Raw genomic sequence first — 20,281 nt, forward strand, 5'->3', positions numbered from 1 at the left:
AGTACTTTTTCCATACGATTATCGTTTTTTCCTTTATCAATATCCGCAATTAAAATTAACTATTATAATATATACACTCTTAACCGCAGCCAATACTGACTAACCGCGAACCTAATAGCGGGAGTTCATAGTGCGGTCTGAAAATACGTAATCGTATAAATTATTATAGTGATTTTTTTTTTTTAATTTATGGAAACAAATACTAAACTTTTGAAAACTAAAAACATTAAAAAATTTGTCAAAATAAAACGGAAAATACTGATTTTGAAGCTGGCTATAACTGACAGCGCAGTTACACATTAAAATTATATTCAGTTATTAGGTATTTAAAAATTGGTAACGTCATTCAGAAGGAGGAATTTTACCGTTGAGTTCTGGGTATATTATATCAAGTGTATGGGAAAAATAGATATCCCATTTCCGTTCTTCTGTTGCCTGTTGACGATTTAATTAGATGATCTACGAAACTAATGGCTGATTGTTGTGAAATTAATCTGATCACCTCTATTAAAAATTTGATGTCATTGCAAATGACAACACAACAAATTTTCGTAAGAATTTTGCCACCTATACGAAAATCTTAAAATACACCAAAGATTTCAACGTAATTGGTTAGGTACGTACAAAGTATGGGACTGAGAATGAAATTTTCGTTAAAATGAAAATATTACAATACTTTTTTTGTTTGATGTAAACCACAAAAATGCACTACTGCAGTAGTTAAATTCGCCAATCCATAGCTCATTCATTACAGTACACAAAATAAAGAGGTCGCTAACTTTATTATTTGTGGATTTTGTAGCTAATATTTTATTGTGGTGTTAAAGCTCCATGGAGGTCTAAATCAGCATAATCCAATATTTCTATCCAACGCGAAATAGCCATTGTTACGAGTTTGACATAAAAACAGGACTGAATTGTTACAAAATAAAACTGTCGAAAAATACGCTTAAATTGCATTACTGTAATTTTCTAGAAATTTTTTTCCCAAAAATTGCGAGCAAATTACCATGGAAATAAGTTTCTAAAAAGTTATAAATCTACATGTTTTATTCAAAGCATTTTATACAGCAGACTAATACCTAGAAAATAATTTTAGAGATCCTAGTTGCTTGCTAACCCGCAGAATTGGCAATTGTGGCTTCCATCTTCCTCTTTAATCTCCATTTTATTCTCTTTTTTGGCGCATTGAATTATCATTTTTGATCTCCCGCTGTTTACTCCACACAAGACTTAAATTTATAAACGTAAAGTATAAAGCGTCGGTAAAGTCAAGAACTAAAAGTTATCAGGTATAACTAAAAACTTTATTTGTAATTTTACCTCGCCTTTAGTATCTTGTAAAATTTGACATTTGTTTGCAAAACCCCAAAATCTTTTGATCACTGTACGCTTTGAACTCCCGAAAAACCCGCCATTTGATTAAAATCCTCCAAATTAGTAATTTGCGCCGAATATCCCGCCAACTTCATATTTCCACAGTTATCAAAATTCCTCTCCAGCCCTATTGATTTTTCTTTCTTTACTTTGTCTTCTAACGATTCGTACTTCCAGCTCAAGCTTCAGTTTCCGTCTTTATTCTTTTGTCTGGTTAAACCACCATTCTTTTGTTATCTTTTCTTTTCTTATTTAATTAAAATCAGCCGCTACTTCCATACAACTCACTACACATTATTAATTCATACTTTCCTCATTCTTTCGAACCCCAATAACAACTTATCTGGAAAATTCCGCTGCGACTATTAAATTTCCCATTTTCCCGCGTCATTCACTCTTAATCCTTTCTGTACCTACGCCAACGGATTTTCCAATAACAACAATAAAACGGCAATCAGTCCTACGCCAATGTAGTCGAATGTCAAGTTTTTATTTATAGATCGTCGTTGCCTGCATTATACTCAAATCGATACTAAAGAAAATGGAAATGAATCCGTATTTATTACTCGTAACACGATTTAACTGTCACTTTTCGGGGGATCCCGCAATGTTGACGTGTGCTTTTTTATATTTGATCTGTCAATAACACAGAATGGCTTTTAAGCTACACCCGAACAAATATAGCGTGATATTTGAAGAGGAGATTTCGTTTATTGTCTGGAAGAAATAAAGATGTTGGATTATTGTTCGTGTAATTCACGGGATTTCGGCTGTCGTCTAATCGAAGCGATGATAGCCGAACGAAAAATTACTGACACTAAAATGGGATTAATGGAAGCGAAATAATGCAACAATTAATGTCGTAAAACTTTTATGTTGGTATGAATTAGGTGATAATGCGATGATAAAAAAATATTGGTATCCTAGAGACCTGATTTTAATTCTGTAGGCGTACTACTAATATTTAGGTCACACTGTGGTGGGATTTTCAAAAGCGGAAACGCACGAAACCAGTTTTCTCCATATTTGTTAACTCACAAGGTGGCACTTAACACACATTTACATCAGACTCCGTAATTTGAATAATTTAGATCTTTTTAAGACAAAAATATGAAAAGTTTTTGTAAGATGAGTTGATTTTGTAGACGGGTAAAAGAAAATCAGGCGAGTTTGAAAAGCAGGTATGTAGAATTTCTGAAATTTCTTTGATGGATCGATGAACTTAAATGTAAGTTTGTCTGGACCCTGGAGAATTTACCAGAACGTCTGATATTGCGATGGCAGTGAAGACACTTAAAAGTGGGTTTCTTGAAAACTCAAATATCTATAAAAGACAATTTTTAACTTTGAGTGGCTGGTTTGAGACTGTTACCATACATGGTAGTAAATGTAATGACCTTAATTATTCTACGGAGTCGTCTGGGTTGCTTATCGTCCAATTAACGGTGTTAAACTAATGAAAATGTACGTAATAATAGTTGATATAGATACACGGTTATTTATTACTGTACATAGCATAGCAATTAAAAGCATGTAAAATATAATACCTTACTTTAAGCAGGAATTACTCAATCTATACAGTGTGTTCTTTTTCAATTTCTTTTTTGGGTGTTGTTTAATGGGATTCTCGATGTTATGTTTGAGAACTGTTTCATCATCAGTATCGTAGAATTCTTTTCATTTTGGCAATGTGTTGTAAAACGGTATGTTTCTATTTCTATCTTCGTCCGACACATTGTATTTATGCAGTATACGTTGCCTCCCCTCAAACGCTAAAAAGTGCGAGCATTCTTTATCTTTTAAAAACTGACGACAAAGTTGGAATGTTGAACGTGTTCATTCACAACAAAACTGGTTACATCATATTAAACAGACTTGATGGTTCGGCTCACAACGAATCCAAAAATGTATCCACTTTCTACTATTGCAAAATGTGCCAATGTTGCAGCCGAACTACAATTTAACAATTTTTAAATTTTTTTGAAGGTTTGGGCTTGCAGTAAACAGTTTCTATAGGCACAGATGTGACATATTTAAACGAGAATACATACCTTATACGGGAAAAAAAGAGATAGATTGTTTATTATTCTCCAAGTTTTGTATAATGTCACGTGTCGCGACTTTTATATGATGACAGTGCTATGGCGCTGATGTGATATACGTAAGCGAAAAACGTACAATAAATGAAATCAGTACAAATATGAAATATCGTGAGCGGAAATCTAGAAATATTTCATAGCAAACAACGCGCATCCCGTCGGTAGGTATAGCAATTTACCAGTGAATATGATCAAAATGGGTTTATTCAAGAGTCCTATCATTACCTGCAACAGACAAGTTATTTCCAGCGTAACATTTGTAGAAATTACCATATAATCAATATTTTATGCTGCATCGTTTACGTTTTGTATTCGTTTTTCAACAACGGTTTTAATATGAAAGTCTTCCTGTGGGAAAACTTACCATAAATTTTTTCACGTACAACGTTGAGGCTTCATAATTCTGTGCATAGGTGCTTTGTTTATATGCAATTTTGAAAAAAAATGGTCGGGAACTAAAACTATAATTCAATCTACGTCAAATTTAAATTGTTTATGTTTTATACAAAAAGTATTACATGTATTTTCGACAAAAGAAGTCGCATTTAGGTAATTCTAAAACCACTCCTCCACCAAAAGGCAGAAAAAGGCGGAAAATTAAATTCGAATATACACTTTGAGTTCCGTGCTTAAATAACAACCTGATGGTTTAGACATGAAAAAGTCTGATTACCTTTTTCGGTAAGATAACGCTATGCTACAACAAACAACAAAAATGCCTACGCACTTGCGTTGCGGGTTCCTCTTTATTCCGGTCAGTTTCAATCGAACTTTGTTGTTTGAAGGGCCACATTTTAGGGGAAAACAGTTTTTGCTTGGCGCTATAAAGTTTCCGTAGTTTATCGTTTCTTTTCCCTGCTATAATAGAAGACACTGACAAATAAAAACTTCATCCAACGAGTAGCCTTATACACATTTTCAATATAAGCAATTCGGTCGACGTTTGTTATCGGTGTTCAAAAATTCGACGGTCAGGTTGAAATTTGTTATTTTTTTAAGGGTGGATAAGTTTGGGTGTCGAGGTGTAATAAAATAACTCTGGGAAGGATTTGTTGCCTCCGGTGTATCCCAACTGCGCCGATAAACGCTATTTACATAGAAAAGAGGACCAAGCTGTGTCGCTGAGTTACGATTTTATAACTCTAGCATCCAATTGAGGATCTAGCAAATAAAATTATTGCAATTTTCGGAGTCTTTTGGTGCTGTACCGGAAGCAATATTGTTAAATTACCCTTGTATGTACGCTGTTAGACAAAAGAAAAGTAAGTCTAGATTTTTTTAGTTTAATAACTTCGTACAAAGAACAAGCAGCCAAACCATAACATGAGCAACTAATTTTAAAAAGTACTCCGAACTTCATACAAAACAAGGTTGCTGTAAGAACATCGCTTGCATTTTATGAACATTAAATTATGTTTCACAATAATTATGAAATATCTTATTAGTCTTATTATTAAAACTCCTTTACGAACAATCCGAAACACAAATTCTTCCGGGTATGAAAAATCCACAGTATGAAATTCTTTATAACAACGCAATATAAATACTGGCAGCATGATGGTATAATACAAATACTTGTTTCAGAACATAGTATGCGAGGTAAGTTTATAGTAGCCGAAATGAGATATTGTCTATTTATAAATAAGGGTTGTAGGCGTCTTCTTGGTAAAGTTTATTGGTGGGAGTTTTACAATTTTAGGCTTATTAAAGGTGATCTGCCAACTAATATTTAGTCGTTTAACAAAATATACGTGATTAATATTATTTCAGATGCTGAGAAAGCTTTAAAATAATAAATGAATAATTAAATTTATTTCCAACAGGTAACATATCACCCAATAGAGAGATTATACACATAGGTACTCAACAGGTCTTTTGAAGTTTATTTACGTTTTAGTAAGTTAGTATATTATAGTCAAACAAGCGAAGTTCCATTTTTTTTTTTTTTGTACATAAGACCACAAAACATTTATCTTTATCAAGTGATGACCGATTCTGACTGCACAAATCAAACACGAAATTGATGTTATATTGCAATTTCATGTATTGTACTCCCGGTTTAAAGTGGTTTTTATGACAAGATAATAAACATTATCACCTCATTATTAGCCCACGACGGACAATATGAGTTAAATAACAAAGCACGGCCCTGCAAGAAACCGACCACTTTCTTATTTATGGTTAGGGATTTACTCCATTGTCCCCATCATCAACTTCGACACAATGGACCTATCATAAAAACCACTGTAAACTAGGAGTACAATACTCTTCGGTAGTAAATTTCGTTAAAAAATAGATGTAATAACAGGGGTCTAAGATTAGACCTCTGTGGCACTCCAGAACTGTATAAGGTTTTGGAAATAACTTTTGATATCTAAAAGCATTACAAAAATCTATGTAAATGGTATCTATTTGACCCCAGTAGTGCATTACTGTCGAAGAAGCAGAAAGGTATTGCGAAAAAGAAACAAAATTAGTTGTGGTATATCTTTTCTCAACAAAATCATGCTAATGCGGAGATACCTAATATCTTGAAGATGAAGAAAGCTGTAGTATATAGCAAAGTATCGAGTACTTTTGCAAAATTACTCAAAATACAAATAGATCTATAGTTTTTAACATTTGTTATATCTCTCGATTTGAATGTGGGACAAACATATGCTTTTTTCCAAAGCTTAGGCATCTGATCTTGTTTTAGTAAGAGAGTCAACAATTTGCGGAGAGGACTGACAGAGCTTTTACAGTTCTTTAAGACCAAAATACATCGTTTTGTCATATGTGACTGGCAGAGACAAATAGCTGAGATGCAACTTCCAAAGAATTGTTAATATTATACTGAGGATCAGATTGAGTATATATACACTACCGAAATCCACAATGACGTTGGGAGAAGACAATCCGCAGTTATTAAAATTCATCACACCTGGATAAACTCTCAGAACAATTTCGGTTCGCGTGCAATATTATTCTGAAATTTCGGAATACGTGTATCTTTTGTAGGACAGGCTAATAGTAATAAGTCGTTTAAACTGCAAGCGATGAAATTTGAACGAGTTATTAAAGTAGTATTCAGTTCTATGTTTCTTGTACAGTTTAAGAACTTCTGTTTTGGTGCGTATACTATAGTATAGTGAACCAAGAGTTATAAGGTTATATAGCCATCATAAAATCATCCCATTGTGTCGAAGTTAAGTTGTTTACAATAGAAAAGGTTTTAGGATCGTAAATAACGTGTCCACTGTAGCTCGACCGGCTCGTGTGGTTTCGTTCAGGGGTGACTTTCACTAAATATGAAAATCCACCACTCCACTATTTCTTTACTATCTGCAGCCGCTGAGGGTTCCGAAATAACCACTCGCTTTGAAATCCGGCCCTGTTAAATATGAGCAAGAAATGTTCAGAAGATGATTTATTGCCAACCGGTAAGCTTAGTGCGAACCACACAAAGGGGGTATTTATTTGCGGTCAACTACTTTTATGATGGCCATATAACCTTATAGCTCTTGGATCACTATACATACATATTTCTAATTTCCACGGCGGATATCTGTTACAGGAAGAACTTTACGATTTGTATTTAATTATATTGTGGCAAGAATTGCAAAAGGAAAAAATTCGAAAACAAGAGCATCATCAGACTTTTTTTAATTATGTATTATTATCATTATTATTGAATCGACAATAAAAAATTGGTCGAAAGTTATTTCGACAGAGTTTACCTCGCCCTGTAACAGTCCACTTTTTCAAAAATCAGTTGATTTTGCAAATTTAATTATTGTATGATAACCCTTATAAGTTAAAATAAAGATATGTATGTAATATTAAAGTAAACATAAAAAAACGTGCTACGCGTTTGTTTCAAGTGAGTTTTTCCGATACAAAATTTTGTGATCACGTCAACAACATGTTTGCAAGGACTGTATATCAATTTGCACAGATGCAGTGTAACACTAATCAGCAGTACTGTATTGTCAAATTTTCGGGAAAATGGAGTGACTGGTTCTTAACTTAATCAATACAATAAATTGTGTCACTTCTTCATTTCTTTGAGTGCTCCTGTATAAAGTAATTCTTAAAACTATGCATTCATTGGTAAACCACAAGCATAAGGTCATAATATTTTGCAGATTTGCAGTGGAATTTATTCGGAAAAATTTGGGATGAGTCATCAATTTTTGGGGAGAGGATAAACGAATAAATTTTGATTAACGATTTACCAGGACTACGATAACCTTAAAACGGTTGTAAGATTTTAGAGCATTCAAGTTAAAAAGTTAAATTGCAAAATGTTATACTTTTAATTTTTTTTCCAAAAATCTGAAAAGGTGAAAACGCAGCCCGGAGTCATACACCGCAAGTGCAAAAGTATCGTATTTTATAAAATAAAAAAAAAATACAATTGCAAATTTTGGAATGACGGCATCCCATTAGTGATGGAATGGTCAGCCACCATTTGGTTAGCGTTTTACCATCTACACGATATTCCTAATACGCGTATAAAATTTGATAACTATTGAGACGGTCATTCTGTCTAATAAAAACTGACACAGACCGAAAAGGGAGACCACTTTTTTCGTTTTCTAGGGGTCTTCAAACGTCGAGAAAACATGAAAGTGACAAGTCGCCCGATGGACTCGACTACTATACTTCCTTAACAGGGACAGGAAGTCATTTATATGTAACATCCTTGGTCGGAAATGATGAGTCATTAATGACACAGGTAACAAACATAGAAAAGCAGAATCTCAGTAAGCAACATTTTTTTCGTATTGGTTTCACAATATTGTCGCTATCCTTTTTCCATCTGGTCGAGCGATTTCCTGCAGCAGCCCTCCGCATGTCCTAGTTCCATACGATTGTTTTGTCTATGAGTTTGTTTATATATACTGTTTCACCGGGACATACGAAATCACAGAATGGATAAAAATTTATTTTGGAGATTCTTCTGGAGACTTTCCTGCATTCATGCACGAGTACTTTAGTTTTGTCTATAACATCCATTGTACTCGTAGTAATTGATGTATAATGCTATTAACAATGGAAAACTATGAATTGTTCTAAAGCACACGGATAAGTACAGTGTAATAAATAACAGAATCTAGTTATTGTATTCTCACATTGTGGAGAAAATCGGGTGCCTTTTTTGTTTTAATGAGGGACACACAATTGCAACGCTGTAGGATTCGTATTCGAGATTTTCACTGGGAAAGCAAGTTTTACACCATAAAGCCTATAATGTGACAAAAGAGGAAAAAACTTAAATAAATTGAGTGATTCATTAATTTTTTGACTCGTCCTGTATAAGCAAACCTAAGAAATATGAATAGAAGTATAATCTGATCATTTTCGAAAGGATTTATTCGGAAAAATTATGAGCTGATGTCATCAATTTTTGAGAGGAATAAGTAAATATATTTTGATTAAACATTTATCATGCTTATCAAAATTCATAGCTTTAAAACGGCATTCGGTTTTGCAGATTCAAAATCAAATTGCAAAATGTTCTATAATTTTGTGTTTCTTTTCCAAAAATCTGGTCGTTTCGGGCAAAAACTCAATACGGAATCATAAACTACATGTGTAAGACCATGTTATTTCATACAATTTAAAACTCATTTACTATGTACAATTTTGTGAGTGACGTCATCATTGGTGGGAATGATTAGACAAATTTTAGTAGGCGTTTTTTATCTACATGATAATCCTAATATAAATACAAAATTTGACAACTATCGGCCCAGTACTTTCGAAGATCATCTGTCTAATAAAAATCAGGACGGCAGACAGACGGACGGACAGACAGACAGACGGAAACGGGAGACTTATTTCTTCGTTCTCTAGGGATCATAACGGATTACAATACTTCCTTCGCTTACACTCGGGAAGTAATAAAGAGACAGAAATAAATGACAAGGAAATAAAATATAATAAAATTTCTTAATTTGATGTAATGAATTTAAGCAAAAATGTCCACATTATTTTCAACTGAACCATAATTAGGTAACATCTGACAAACAGGCGACGCTTCGAGAATATACTCGTTCGAGTTTTAGAATCGTAGAAAATGGAATGCCTGATAATTCCATTACATAATGAAACTTCAAAAAAAACTTTTGCGATATCCAGTCTGGGCTATATATTAAAAGGCGAATCGTTTTATATATAAAAAATTGGTCGGAGGTTATTTCGATAAAACTTCCCTCCATCTTTTTTGTGATAACCTCTATACAGTATCTAGGTAGTATCTGTCTAACAAATATCGACACAGACGACAGACACAGACAGACAAACGGAAACGGGAGACGTACTTTTTCATACTCGAAGGCCAAGAAAAGTCGAAAAAACTTACACTCGGGAAAAAAAACTGAAATCTATGAGCATCGTTTCGATAAACTGGAAATATTTAAACAACTTAATAATAACATCTTCCTTAGATTCAGCAAAACAAAGTTGCACCCTCTACAACATGAATATCATAAATCGGAAACCATCGAACTCTGGCATATTCCAACCTAGGTCTTATATAACATGACAATATTAATATCAGAAAATAATAAATATTTGAAGCAGAAGCGACAACTCTGTATCAAGATGTTCACGAAAGGTTAGTTTACGGTTAGAAACCACTCCACGATCTTTATGCGCTTCAAGCGTCATCAAATTTATATTATTCATGGTATAACTAGACAACAAAATATTTAGTCTTATATTACAAACAAAAATGTAGTAAAGGGTGGCCATTACGAGCATAATGTCATCCATGAACATGACAAAAATTAATATTTTGTCGGTCTGGAGTAGTTATACTGCACAAACTGGTACATATCTAGCCGTCAAATATAACATAAAGAATAGGCAACTCATTAGAAAGTCCCAGAGGTTTCATTTTGGCTACTGATTATTTGTTTTCAATGCGGTCAAATGATGTGTAAGTGATGAAACATTGTTGATTTGATGTATTGGGTAAAATTCTCTAATAAATATAAACTCAAAAATTTTACAAAATTTACAGGTCTATAGTTTTGTATAAGTAGAGCTAAGATGTGAAATTTTCGAATCTCTGGAAAAATCCTACACATTACCATATTATTAAAAATGATTGCTAGTGGTCCTAGGAAATAAATTTCCAATACCAAATTACTCACTTTTTTTAATTGCTTTTAAAACTTCATATTTGGTTATTTGTGTTGTACAAAATACTTAAACAAAGGGGTCATTATCTGAAAATTCAGAAAAAGAGCTGGAAAAACACTATGCAAAAAACTATTAACTAACTATATGTATATTCTGCGAATTATTACATGTATATCTCTTGTTCCATCACATCATAACATTTTTATGGAAACAAAAACAAATTTTTAAGTGTACGCAGTTCATTGTTTCTATAATTTCGAAGCATTCTAGACACGTCTACATTATTATTTACGTCCTATTCGTGTAAATATTTTAGAATTATTGTTAAATATATAAACTTGTATCAAATGATGTCACTCAAGTGTTGAACTTCTTTCTACGATACTTTTTAATCCACTGATCATACCGAATAGCAATTTCACAAATTACACATTCTAAAACATTCTATATACGTACATATATATTTCATCAATTTTTCCTAATTTTCTCGAAATATTATGTCAAGGTAATAAAACCAACTTTACTTCAAGTATTTTCTCTAAAACATAAATCATAAATGAACGACATACGTTGCACCACTCGCTTGTCGGACATGACCTGTTTTTATTTCTTTTCCTTTAAATGTTTCAGTAGTACACGTACATAACGTTTGTTTTTAAGAACATAATCTTCTCTATTACAAATGTATTAATACACTTTGGCGTAACGAACATTACAAGGACTTGTAAGATGTTTATAGATATGTAAATAAAACACTTTTTGTTACTCTTTGTATGAAGATCAACTTACAATTCAAACAATAAATGCTTCAGCTGGTTCACTAAAATTGCATATACACATATCTTACATATCTAAAATTGGTTAAAATCAATCACGCTATATTTTCGCTCCATGTCCTTTTGTTACTAGATGTACATTAATATCATTCAGATGAAAGAACACTGCCAATTTTTTTCTATTAATGTCCTCCATAAAATCGATAACGTCATACCAAAATTATCGTTAGCTAAATCTCCACCCTGTTTTAACTTTACAAATACTGTTCGGATCATAAAATTTTACAGATCATTCCAGAAATTATAAAACAGATTTTATCAAAATTTTATTACAATACTGATATAGAACACGAACTAATTTTTTATGTATTCTCCTCCAAAATTGATGACGTCATCATGCCTAAAAAGATCGTTAAAATGCTGACGTGCATGATGTATTTGTTCTGCTCCAAGAAGAGGTAATTTCGAATTAATACAGTTAGGTACGGAATTTTTATGTGTCTAATATGATCAGTTTCAGAATCAAGTTCTACCAATAACTTGCTTGTCACTGCCTTAGCAACAACAATAAAGTTTGAATCTGTATCTAATTATCCGCCACCCCTTTTCAAGTTTCTATTTGCAGCTACTAGCATTACTGACGACTTTTCACTCAATTCCGTATTACATGGAAATTCCTACTGTCAAAAGCTTCTCGTGAAAACACTGTCAATTTAGTGTATTGAGCATATTCTCGCTGTCAAATTACAGCCCTCAATAAACCACAACCCAATTTTGATCGCATCACACTCCCTTGACGAAGTTGTCAAATTTCCACTTTCAGGGCGGAGCTTAAAGACGAAAGAGCCAATCCGATTCCCTTTATCCAAAAACAAAAGACATCAAACCGTCACCCCCCAAATGGTCCCCCCTTCAGAAAAACCTGAAAATTTCCACCCCCAATTGAGAACACGTGACCCCGACACAAAACAAACAAATCCATCCTCTAATTCCCCACGAATTCCTCCCCAACGCATCGATTACCCCGCTCGGTCACCCCTTCTTCCAATTGATTAACAATTACCCCAAACAAACGACGATCGCTTTCTCAGGGGTCAAAAATCACAGCCGCCCGCCTTACCTGTCACTCACTTGTTTATTTATTTACTCGTTTACTCGTTATCTGCGGGGGCGACGGGGTTCCCCGGCATTGCACATTGTTATTATTACCGGAAATTGATCGATCGCCGCCCCCGGCCGCCCCCCGCGATCGATACGCGATCGACGTAGTGTTAAGACGCCACCTCGCCCGATCAAGGCGGCGACGACAGGTGAAACTCGCTTGTCGTTGTTGCGTTTCGCCATTTTGTCGCACCTGCACCGTCTCGGTGGGGCGGTGCACGACTTGGGTTCGGCGGAGTCGGGGGCTTTGGCGGCGGCGGCGGCGGCGTCCCGTCATGGCTCACCTGTGTACTCGAACGTCTCCGTCGACGAGACGATGGCCGCCAGCAGAAGGGCGCCGATGGTCGCTTGCAGTACCATGGTGGTACACAAAGGGCGTCTGGAGAGTTCAACACACGGGACACACGCACTGGAGCCGATTTTTTATGATAAACACACGATTTTCATAGCGGTGCACTAAATTATGTCGTCATGGACGGCTGGGTTTTCATTGACTGTCTCCCCTCCCTTTGTGTGAAGGGAAGTAGGTGCGGACGATAGAGGGCGCCACACACGCGCCACCTGAAAGGCGCTGGTTTTAAATCGCTGCTATGGAGAAGCAAAAAAATTTGAAAATCATTTACGAAAAACGAGGGAAACTATGAAAAATTGTGGGTCAATAATTATAGTAATACAAAAAAACCATGTGCTAAAAACCAATTTAGCGGAAAAACATTAGAAGCAAGGAAATCCGTTCATAAATGGATGTCACTGCACCTGGTGGCGTTTGTATAATTGGTTGCATACACAAAAACCCTTTCACAGACCTTTATGTGTATTACGAATTAAATCACTGTCTTCAGGATTAAACATTTTGTTTTTTTTTATATATAAGATAAATTCAAATTACAAAAGCTTTTTCATTTATCGCCTTTAAAATACAGTAAAAAATTATACACATACAGTTACGACCACGGAATCTCGGGCATGCTTTGTTGTTATTATGACTAACGTGTATGTAGGTATCTAAAGTGAAAATGACAACCCGACAAGAATGACTAAAATTACAAGTAAGGTACCTTATGAAATGTTTAACAAATTATATCAATGAAATTACATCTCTTGATCTGTGCCCGAAATTCATAACATATAATAACAACATTAATCCATTACAATCACTCAGTACAGTTACAATTACATATTATTTTTTTTAATTCATTACAATTACTCATTACTTTTAAAAAGTAATGCATTACTTTAACAATTACTTTTTGCACTTTGAAACATTTGATTAAGACACCATTTTAGGTATTTATTATATGGATCCAAAGGGTCAAGAAAAAACGTGTTAGAATGAAAAAGGCAGTGAGTGATTAAAACAAATAAATTCTTCACGCAAGAGGACTATATTCATAATTTAAATTCAATAATAACACTAAACATTCTTTCCACTGCGGCACCAGATAGAATTGTTGTGGGACAACATGTTACATATATTTTTCCAAAAATTGAAGAACCAATTCTTTTGCGCCCAATTTCATTACACTCTAGCCACAAATAAAAGTTCGATGGCAACAGCAACGACTTTTAAAGAAAAATTTGCATTGTTGCGAGATTTCAAAATATCTTATTGACTACGTGTAAATCTATCATAAAATATTAGTCCACCGATAATTACCTGCAGACGCAAATCTTTTAATCTTTAATAAAAACAATATTCCTAAATACTAAGAAGAGGACTACAAGATAATGTAAACTTAAAAGCCTGTCTTTAATTGCCTCTTACTTAATGGCGTTGTGACTTACAGATTAAATTTAGAAAACCTTACAGGGTGGACACTCGTAAAATTTTATTGTCGGATTATGAGGGGTTTAGAAGGACGGGCTCTATCGGTTAGCTGTTATAAATTTGAGTGGACCAGAAAAATGGCCAAAGTTTGTTTGACAACAAATTTTAAATATTCTGCCCCTGTTTACTCAATTATTTATTAAGATATTTTATTTCTGTAAAGTGCAATGGATTTTTTAATACAATTTCTACGAATGTACCTTTTTGAAAATTTAAAATTGATCCATAAATAGCGAAAACCAGATAATCTCATACTCATCGCAATTTTAACGCGTTCTAGTTTTTTTTAACAACAAAATTTAAAAAACGAAAAAGCAGTCTGGGTAAGATTTTTTACGCTCATTTCAACGGTGTGAACTTTATTACAATCGAACGCATACTTTTGGCAAAAACTTGGGCCGAAGTTTACATGTATTTCCCTATGCTTTAGCTCACCCTTAAAACGATGAAGAGCTTCTGTATATTATGGCTATTCTACCTGGTTTCTTAACAAATTCTGTGCTAAACTCGTTTTAGATTTTAGACTTTTAGATTTTCCCTACTGGGTTAATCTTCTCTTTGTGGGAACGAATCAGATATAATAATCCCAGCAGGTCAGGTAAACGATTCGTAGAGAAAAACAAAACAATATTTTTGAGTACCTATTTGGGTTAAAAGTAATTGCAAAAAGTAATTATAAAAGTTTACTCAAAAAATGTAATGAATAACTAACTGTAATAATTTATTTTATGCGAGAGATTGATAGTTCCTTGAATTAGTTTGTTATGCCTAACTGACCAAATATTGCAGCTTCCATGTGTTTGACCTCTATAATAATTAATTACTAGTCTATAATTTCGTACTCTTCCCATTAATAAATTAAAAATTATGCCACTTGTAAATTTTTATCTAAAAAACAAACTTGATGACATTCCAAGCTGTTAACATTTCAATAAATAATAAATTAAGTAAATAACAATTTGGAAAGTAAAATATTTTTTTAATTAAAAGTTAATAACACTTGACTTTTAAATACATATACCCATAGTATATGTATGTAGTGTATTTCCATGAAACCCACATTTAACGTTTATATTTTCAGTTATTTTTTGATAGAATTTTTTTTGAGGTGACATCTTCATGTGATTATAGGACATAAATAAATAAAATTTTGTTAAAATCCTGTCATCACTAAATTTATAAAATTTCATTTTTTAAGATTACCCTTAAGTTATAATGTTATAAATAACAGTTAGAATAGAGATGAACTGCGAAATCATTAGTTAAAAAATACAATATACTGTATGTACCAAAATAACAACATTTGTATGTTCCTAAAATGTCAGGAAAATCAGACTGATTATTTTTTTTAATAAACAAGACATGTCGCTATTTTTATAATTTTTGTGACAGTTTTATTATATAAATAATTATTATCAAAACATTTTTCCAAAAGCACAAAAACAATACATCTCGTAGCACATTACACTAAAATAGGCAAACCCGATATTTGTATACCGGGTGTCTGCAAAATGACGGGTTAACTCTTCAGTATGTTATGTACGAGGGTTTTGGGAGTCCCAAAACAATAATAACAAAATTCTTTATCATCTAGATTACGAAAAAAACGTAATTTTATGAAAGTAAAATTGGCAACACTGCACGCACCTAATGAGTCAAGACCAAGAAAATAGAGGGCGGGTTAATACCTGCTAAAATAAGATCGATTTTGGCAAATGACATACCCACTAAGAAAACAGGGGGCGGGTGGGCGGGGCTACTACCTGGTAAGATAAGAGTGATTTCGGCAAATGAAATACCCTCAAAGAAAGAGAGGGCGGGTGGGAGGGGCTAGTACCTGCTAAGGTATGACTGATTTTAGCAAATGAAGTATCCTCTAAGAAATTTAATTAAATTATTATAAGAAAAGAGACTAGAGGCTCCAAAGCATTTTCAGATTCTTTCCCATCAGAAATACCTAGAATCTCAAGATTGTTTTAAATTTTTCCAAAAAAAAACTGGATATTAAAATTAACTCAAAAACAGGTAAGTCAGAATTTTCCACAAATAGAACACCAAAGTCCCCCAAAATTGTTTTTAATAATCTATCTATCTATCTATATTAATAAAAATGAATCGCCGAAATGTATGTACGCTCATAACTTCAGAACGGCTGCACTGAATTGGACGATTCTTTTTTTTACGTGTTCCTTATTGTCAGGACAAGGTTTATATGTAAGAAAATTTATAAAAAATAAGACGGCTAAAAGATTTAAAAAAAAAAATTGCATGGGAATCGCCACTTCGAATGAATTTGAATAGTTGGCGTTTCTGACGGACCTGTCGCCTAACTGACGTGTCATACAAAACTATTTCTTCCGTGCGATTGTAAAAAGTATGATTGCATTTCAAGTCGTTGTTTGTTTTTTCGTAACAAGAAACGTCGTTTATTTTAAGAAAAGTGTTCGTTAAAGTGAATTTAGTTACGCATTGCGAAAGTTTCTTATTAATTTTGATCTGCCATTCTATTTACGTATATTCACTTTGTTGGTTTCGATAAAACCTCAAACTTTACCGTTACTCGAGGATTTAATTTGAAATTTTCAATATTTTAAAATTCTCAAGACAAAATTTACAGATCTGATTGACGGTGAAAATAATTCTGTGTCGTTTTATGCCGAGAAGACGACAAGCTGACATACGTCCACGAAGTCAATCAAATGTGCGACGAACTACCTCAGGTGCAAATCGCAATGATTTATTTCATGGGTAATTCGGATACGGAAGTTGATCAGAGTTGTGCTCATAATCAACATAATAGTCAAACATTGAAGCGAGACATTGGGTGGTATGAATAAAACTGAGTAGATACTCATATTCGAAGTACGAAGTACCTACTTGCAAACATTGTATCTCCCCGGACACAAATTGAACATCTACGCGTTTTGTGAGCATTTAATCTAAAAATGAGCATCGGTGTGGCAAATGACTATTTGTCCTTATAAATAATAAATTAAATGTAATATATTTTTGTTTCCTTAAGAAAGTTAGTTGAGTTACAAAAGTCTCTTTTGCTCCACGTTGGCCACCAACGAGCGATTTTCAAGATTTTTGTGAAACTTTGCAGGTTTTGAATTTGAATTTTCTGTCCTCGATAGTTGATGCTCAGCAAGAACCATGGGAAGGTCTGGAGCAGATCTCGCTAGGAAAGGAGAGGGCTAGGATTTGTTAATGAGGGATAGAACGTTATACAGTACAATACAATGGAAATACAATACAGGTACCTACAATCTAACTACAATACAGAATACACTACAGATACAGATACAATTCAGATACAATACAAATGCAAAGTTAGTAGCCAATACACCACCGGAAGAAATTGCACCAAAAATTGAGAATGTTGCAAAATGAAAACCCAAGCAAGCACACCCATGGAACTCGGAACGAAATCTATTGGTCGCAGCGCTCACACGCCCAAGGGAGAACACAGCCGCATAAATCCAAGGCCGACTGACCTCATCCTTATAGGAGATGCGACCCAGCGTCTAAGGGCCAACAGAACCCCCCCAGGCCAAAGCGTCTGACGACATGGAGAATTCAGACCCGGAACCAAAGAATGCACTGTTGCAAAATTAAAACCCAAGCAAATACACCATGAAAACAAAGCATTTGCACCACTGGAGCTAAACTGGCAAAACCCAAATTAAGTTAGTAACACATACAATATACAGTACAAAATGCTTCAATTACAAAAGTTACAATATACAAATTTCTCCACGTTTGCCACCAAAGAGCGATGACTTTGCTCGCTCGTTGCTGTTGCCCAGCAAGAACCAAACAATACGAGGAGGTCTGGAGTGCGTCTTGCCATTAAAAGAGAGGACTAAGGTTTGATAGCATGGGTGAAGGACATCGTATTTTGTAAATTTGGACGCCGTACTTTAAAAATGATGAATACGGTATTTTGTGAATTATGAACGCAGTACTTTGTATATTCTAAAGGCGTACTTTATCAGTCCTGTGCTTCGTGTTCACAGCACTTAACACAAAACATTTTCGCTAATATTTATTAACAATAAATTAGAAATTCGCGAACACGTGCTACTTTTAACCCAAAACGAACCTCCAATGTTGCTGCTACCAGACCGGAATCAAAACTGAACAGAAAGGATCGAAAATATGACCTTTTATCTGGTAGTTCACGTGACAGTGACATCATCGTACGTCACGATGAGATTGCAAAAATTATTTTTCATATTTTAGATCAGAAATTGTACATTTTCGGGGTTAATTTAACAACGTTTAAACAAACTAATTTGTTTTTACTAACCTCGTGTTCTTAGGAAAACGGATTTCGGTTTAATTATCATATATTGATAGTTATCATATTTGAACATTATGAATTGTATTAATTATGTTTAAATTTTATTTAATTATATCGCGAAAATGTATAGCTTTGACCCACCAACTTCAATCGTTTCGAAAATTTATCCAAAATGTAAACATTGTCGACCAAACGAATCACGGAATCCGATAAATTAAAACTGAAGTGGTACTTACCCTGTTTTCGGTCCTTTCCGGAAAAATATCCATTTTCCTTCGTGTTCACAGCACTAACACAACATATTTTCCGTAATATGTATTAATAATAAACTAGAAATTCGATAAAACGCTCCACTTTTACGCCGAAATGAAGCGACGATCTTGCCGCCATCAAACAGAAATTAAAACTGAACACAAAGGACCGAAACACGTGACCTTTATACAAGTAGCTCAGGTGACATTGACGTCATCGTACGTCACGATGAGATTGCAAAATTTATTTTTCATATTTTGGCCGGGAAAATGCACATTTTCGGGGATAATTTAACATTGTTTAAACAAATTGATTTGTTTTTAATAATTTCGGGCTTGTAGGACAACGGGTTTCGGTTTAATTATCATACATTGATGCTTATCATATTTAAACATTATAAATGATATTAATTATGTTTAAAATTAATTTATTTATGTCGTGAAAATATATAGCTTTGATCAACCGATTTCAATCGTTTCGAAAATTTTCCCAAAATTTAAATATTGTCGAGTGAGCGAATCACGGAATCCGATAAATTAAAACTGAACTCGAACTTCCCTGTTTTCGGTCCTTTTCGAAAAAATATCCATTTTCGTTCGTGTTCACAGTACTAATACAACACATTTTCACTAATATTTAAATATGTATATAAATTAGAAATTCGTGAAAAGAGCCCTACTTTTAAGCCAAAACGGACTCTGATGTTGCTGCCACCAAACCGAAATCAAAACTAAACGCAGAGGACTGAAAAATGTGACCTTTTATCAGGTGGCTCACGTGACAGTGGCGTCATCGTACGTCACGATGAGATTGCAAAAATTATTTTTCATATTTTCGCTCAGAAATTGTACATGTTCGGAGTTAATTTAACAAAGTTTAAACAAACTAATTTGTTTTTGCTAACCTCGTGTTCTTAGGAAAATGGTTTTCGGTTTAATTATCACATATTAATAGTTATCATATTTAAACATTATGAATTATATTAATTATGTCATTTCTGCAACTCTTGAGTTATTTTCTAAAATAAATTGACTGATCCATACATTTTTTTGTCACTGTAAAAGCAAATCTAAAAAATATGAATGCAATGATAAATTTACGAAAATATACTGATGATATTTTGCACATTTTAGATAGGATTTATTCGGCAAAATCTTGAGATGACGTCATCAAGTTTTTGGGCTTGATAAACAGATATATTTTAATTAAAAACGTACCATGTCAAACAGTAACTTCAAAACGTCTGCAATAAATCTAAAAATTTAGTTTTGCAATTCTTGATTCAATCAATAAAATAAACTGACTCAGTGATTAATTTTTTTTGAGACACCCCCTATAAGCAAAACTA

The 20,281-nt window shown here is 33.8% G+C and overlaps 1 protein-coding gene across 1 annotated transcript in view; it reads right to left on the minus strand.

Moving 5' to 3' along the window:
* LOC135137796 (calsyntenin-1) overlaps positions 1–13,056 on the minus strand; it is a 60,777-nt gene extending 47,721 nt beyond the window's left edge. The window contains exon 1 of the mRNA XM_064067531.1: positions 12,832–13,056. Coding sequence (XP_063923601.1) covers positions 12,832–12,907 — 76 coding nt within the window. The 5' untranslated portion in view covers positions 12,908–13,056. The remainder of the gene's footprint in view (positions 1–12,831) is intronic.
* Positions 13,057–20,281: the final 7,225 nt, after the last annotated feature.

Source organism: Zophobas morio, unplaced genomic scaffold, assembly GCF_036711695.1.
Source record: "Zophobas morio isolate AGI-343-1 ecotype UQ-CSIRO unplaced genomic scaffold, CSIRO_AGI_Zmor_V1 ptg000030l, whole genome shotgun sequence".
Taxonomy (NCBI): Eukaryota; Metazoa; Arthropoda; class Insecta; order Coleoptera; family Tenebrionidae; genus Zophobas; species Zophobas morio.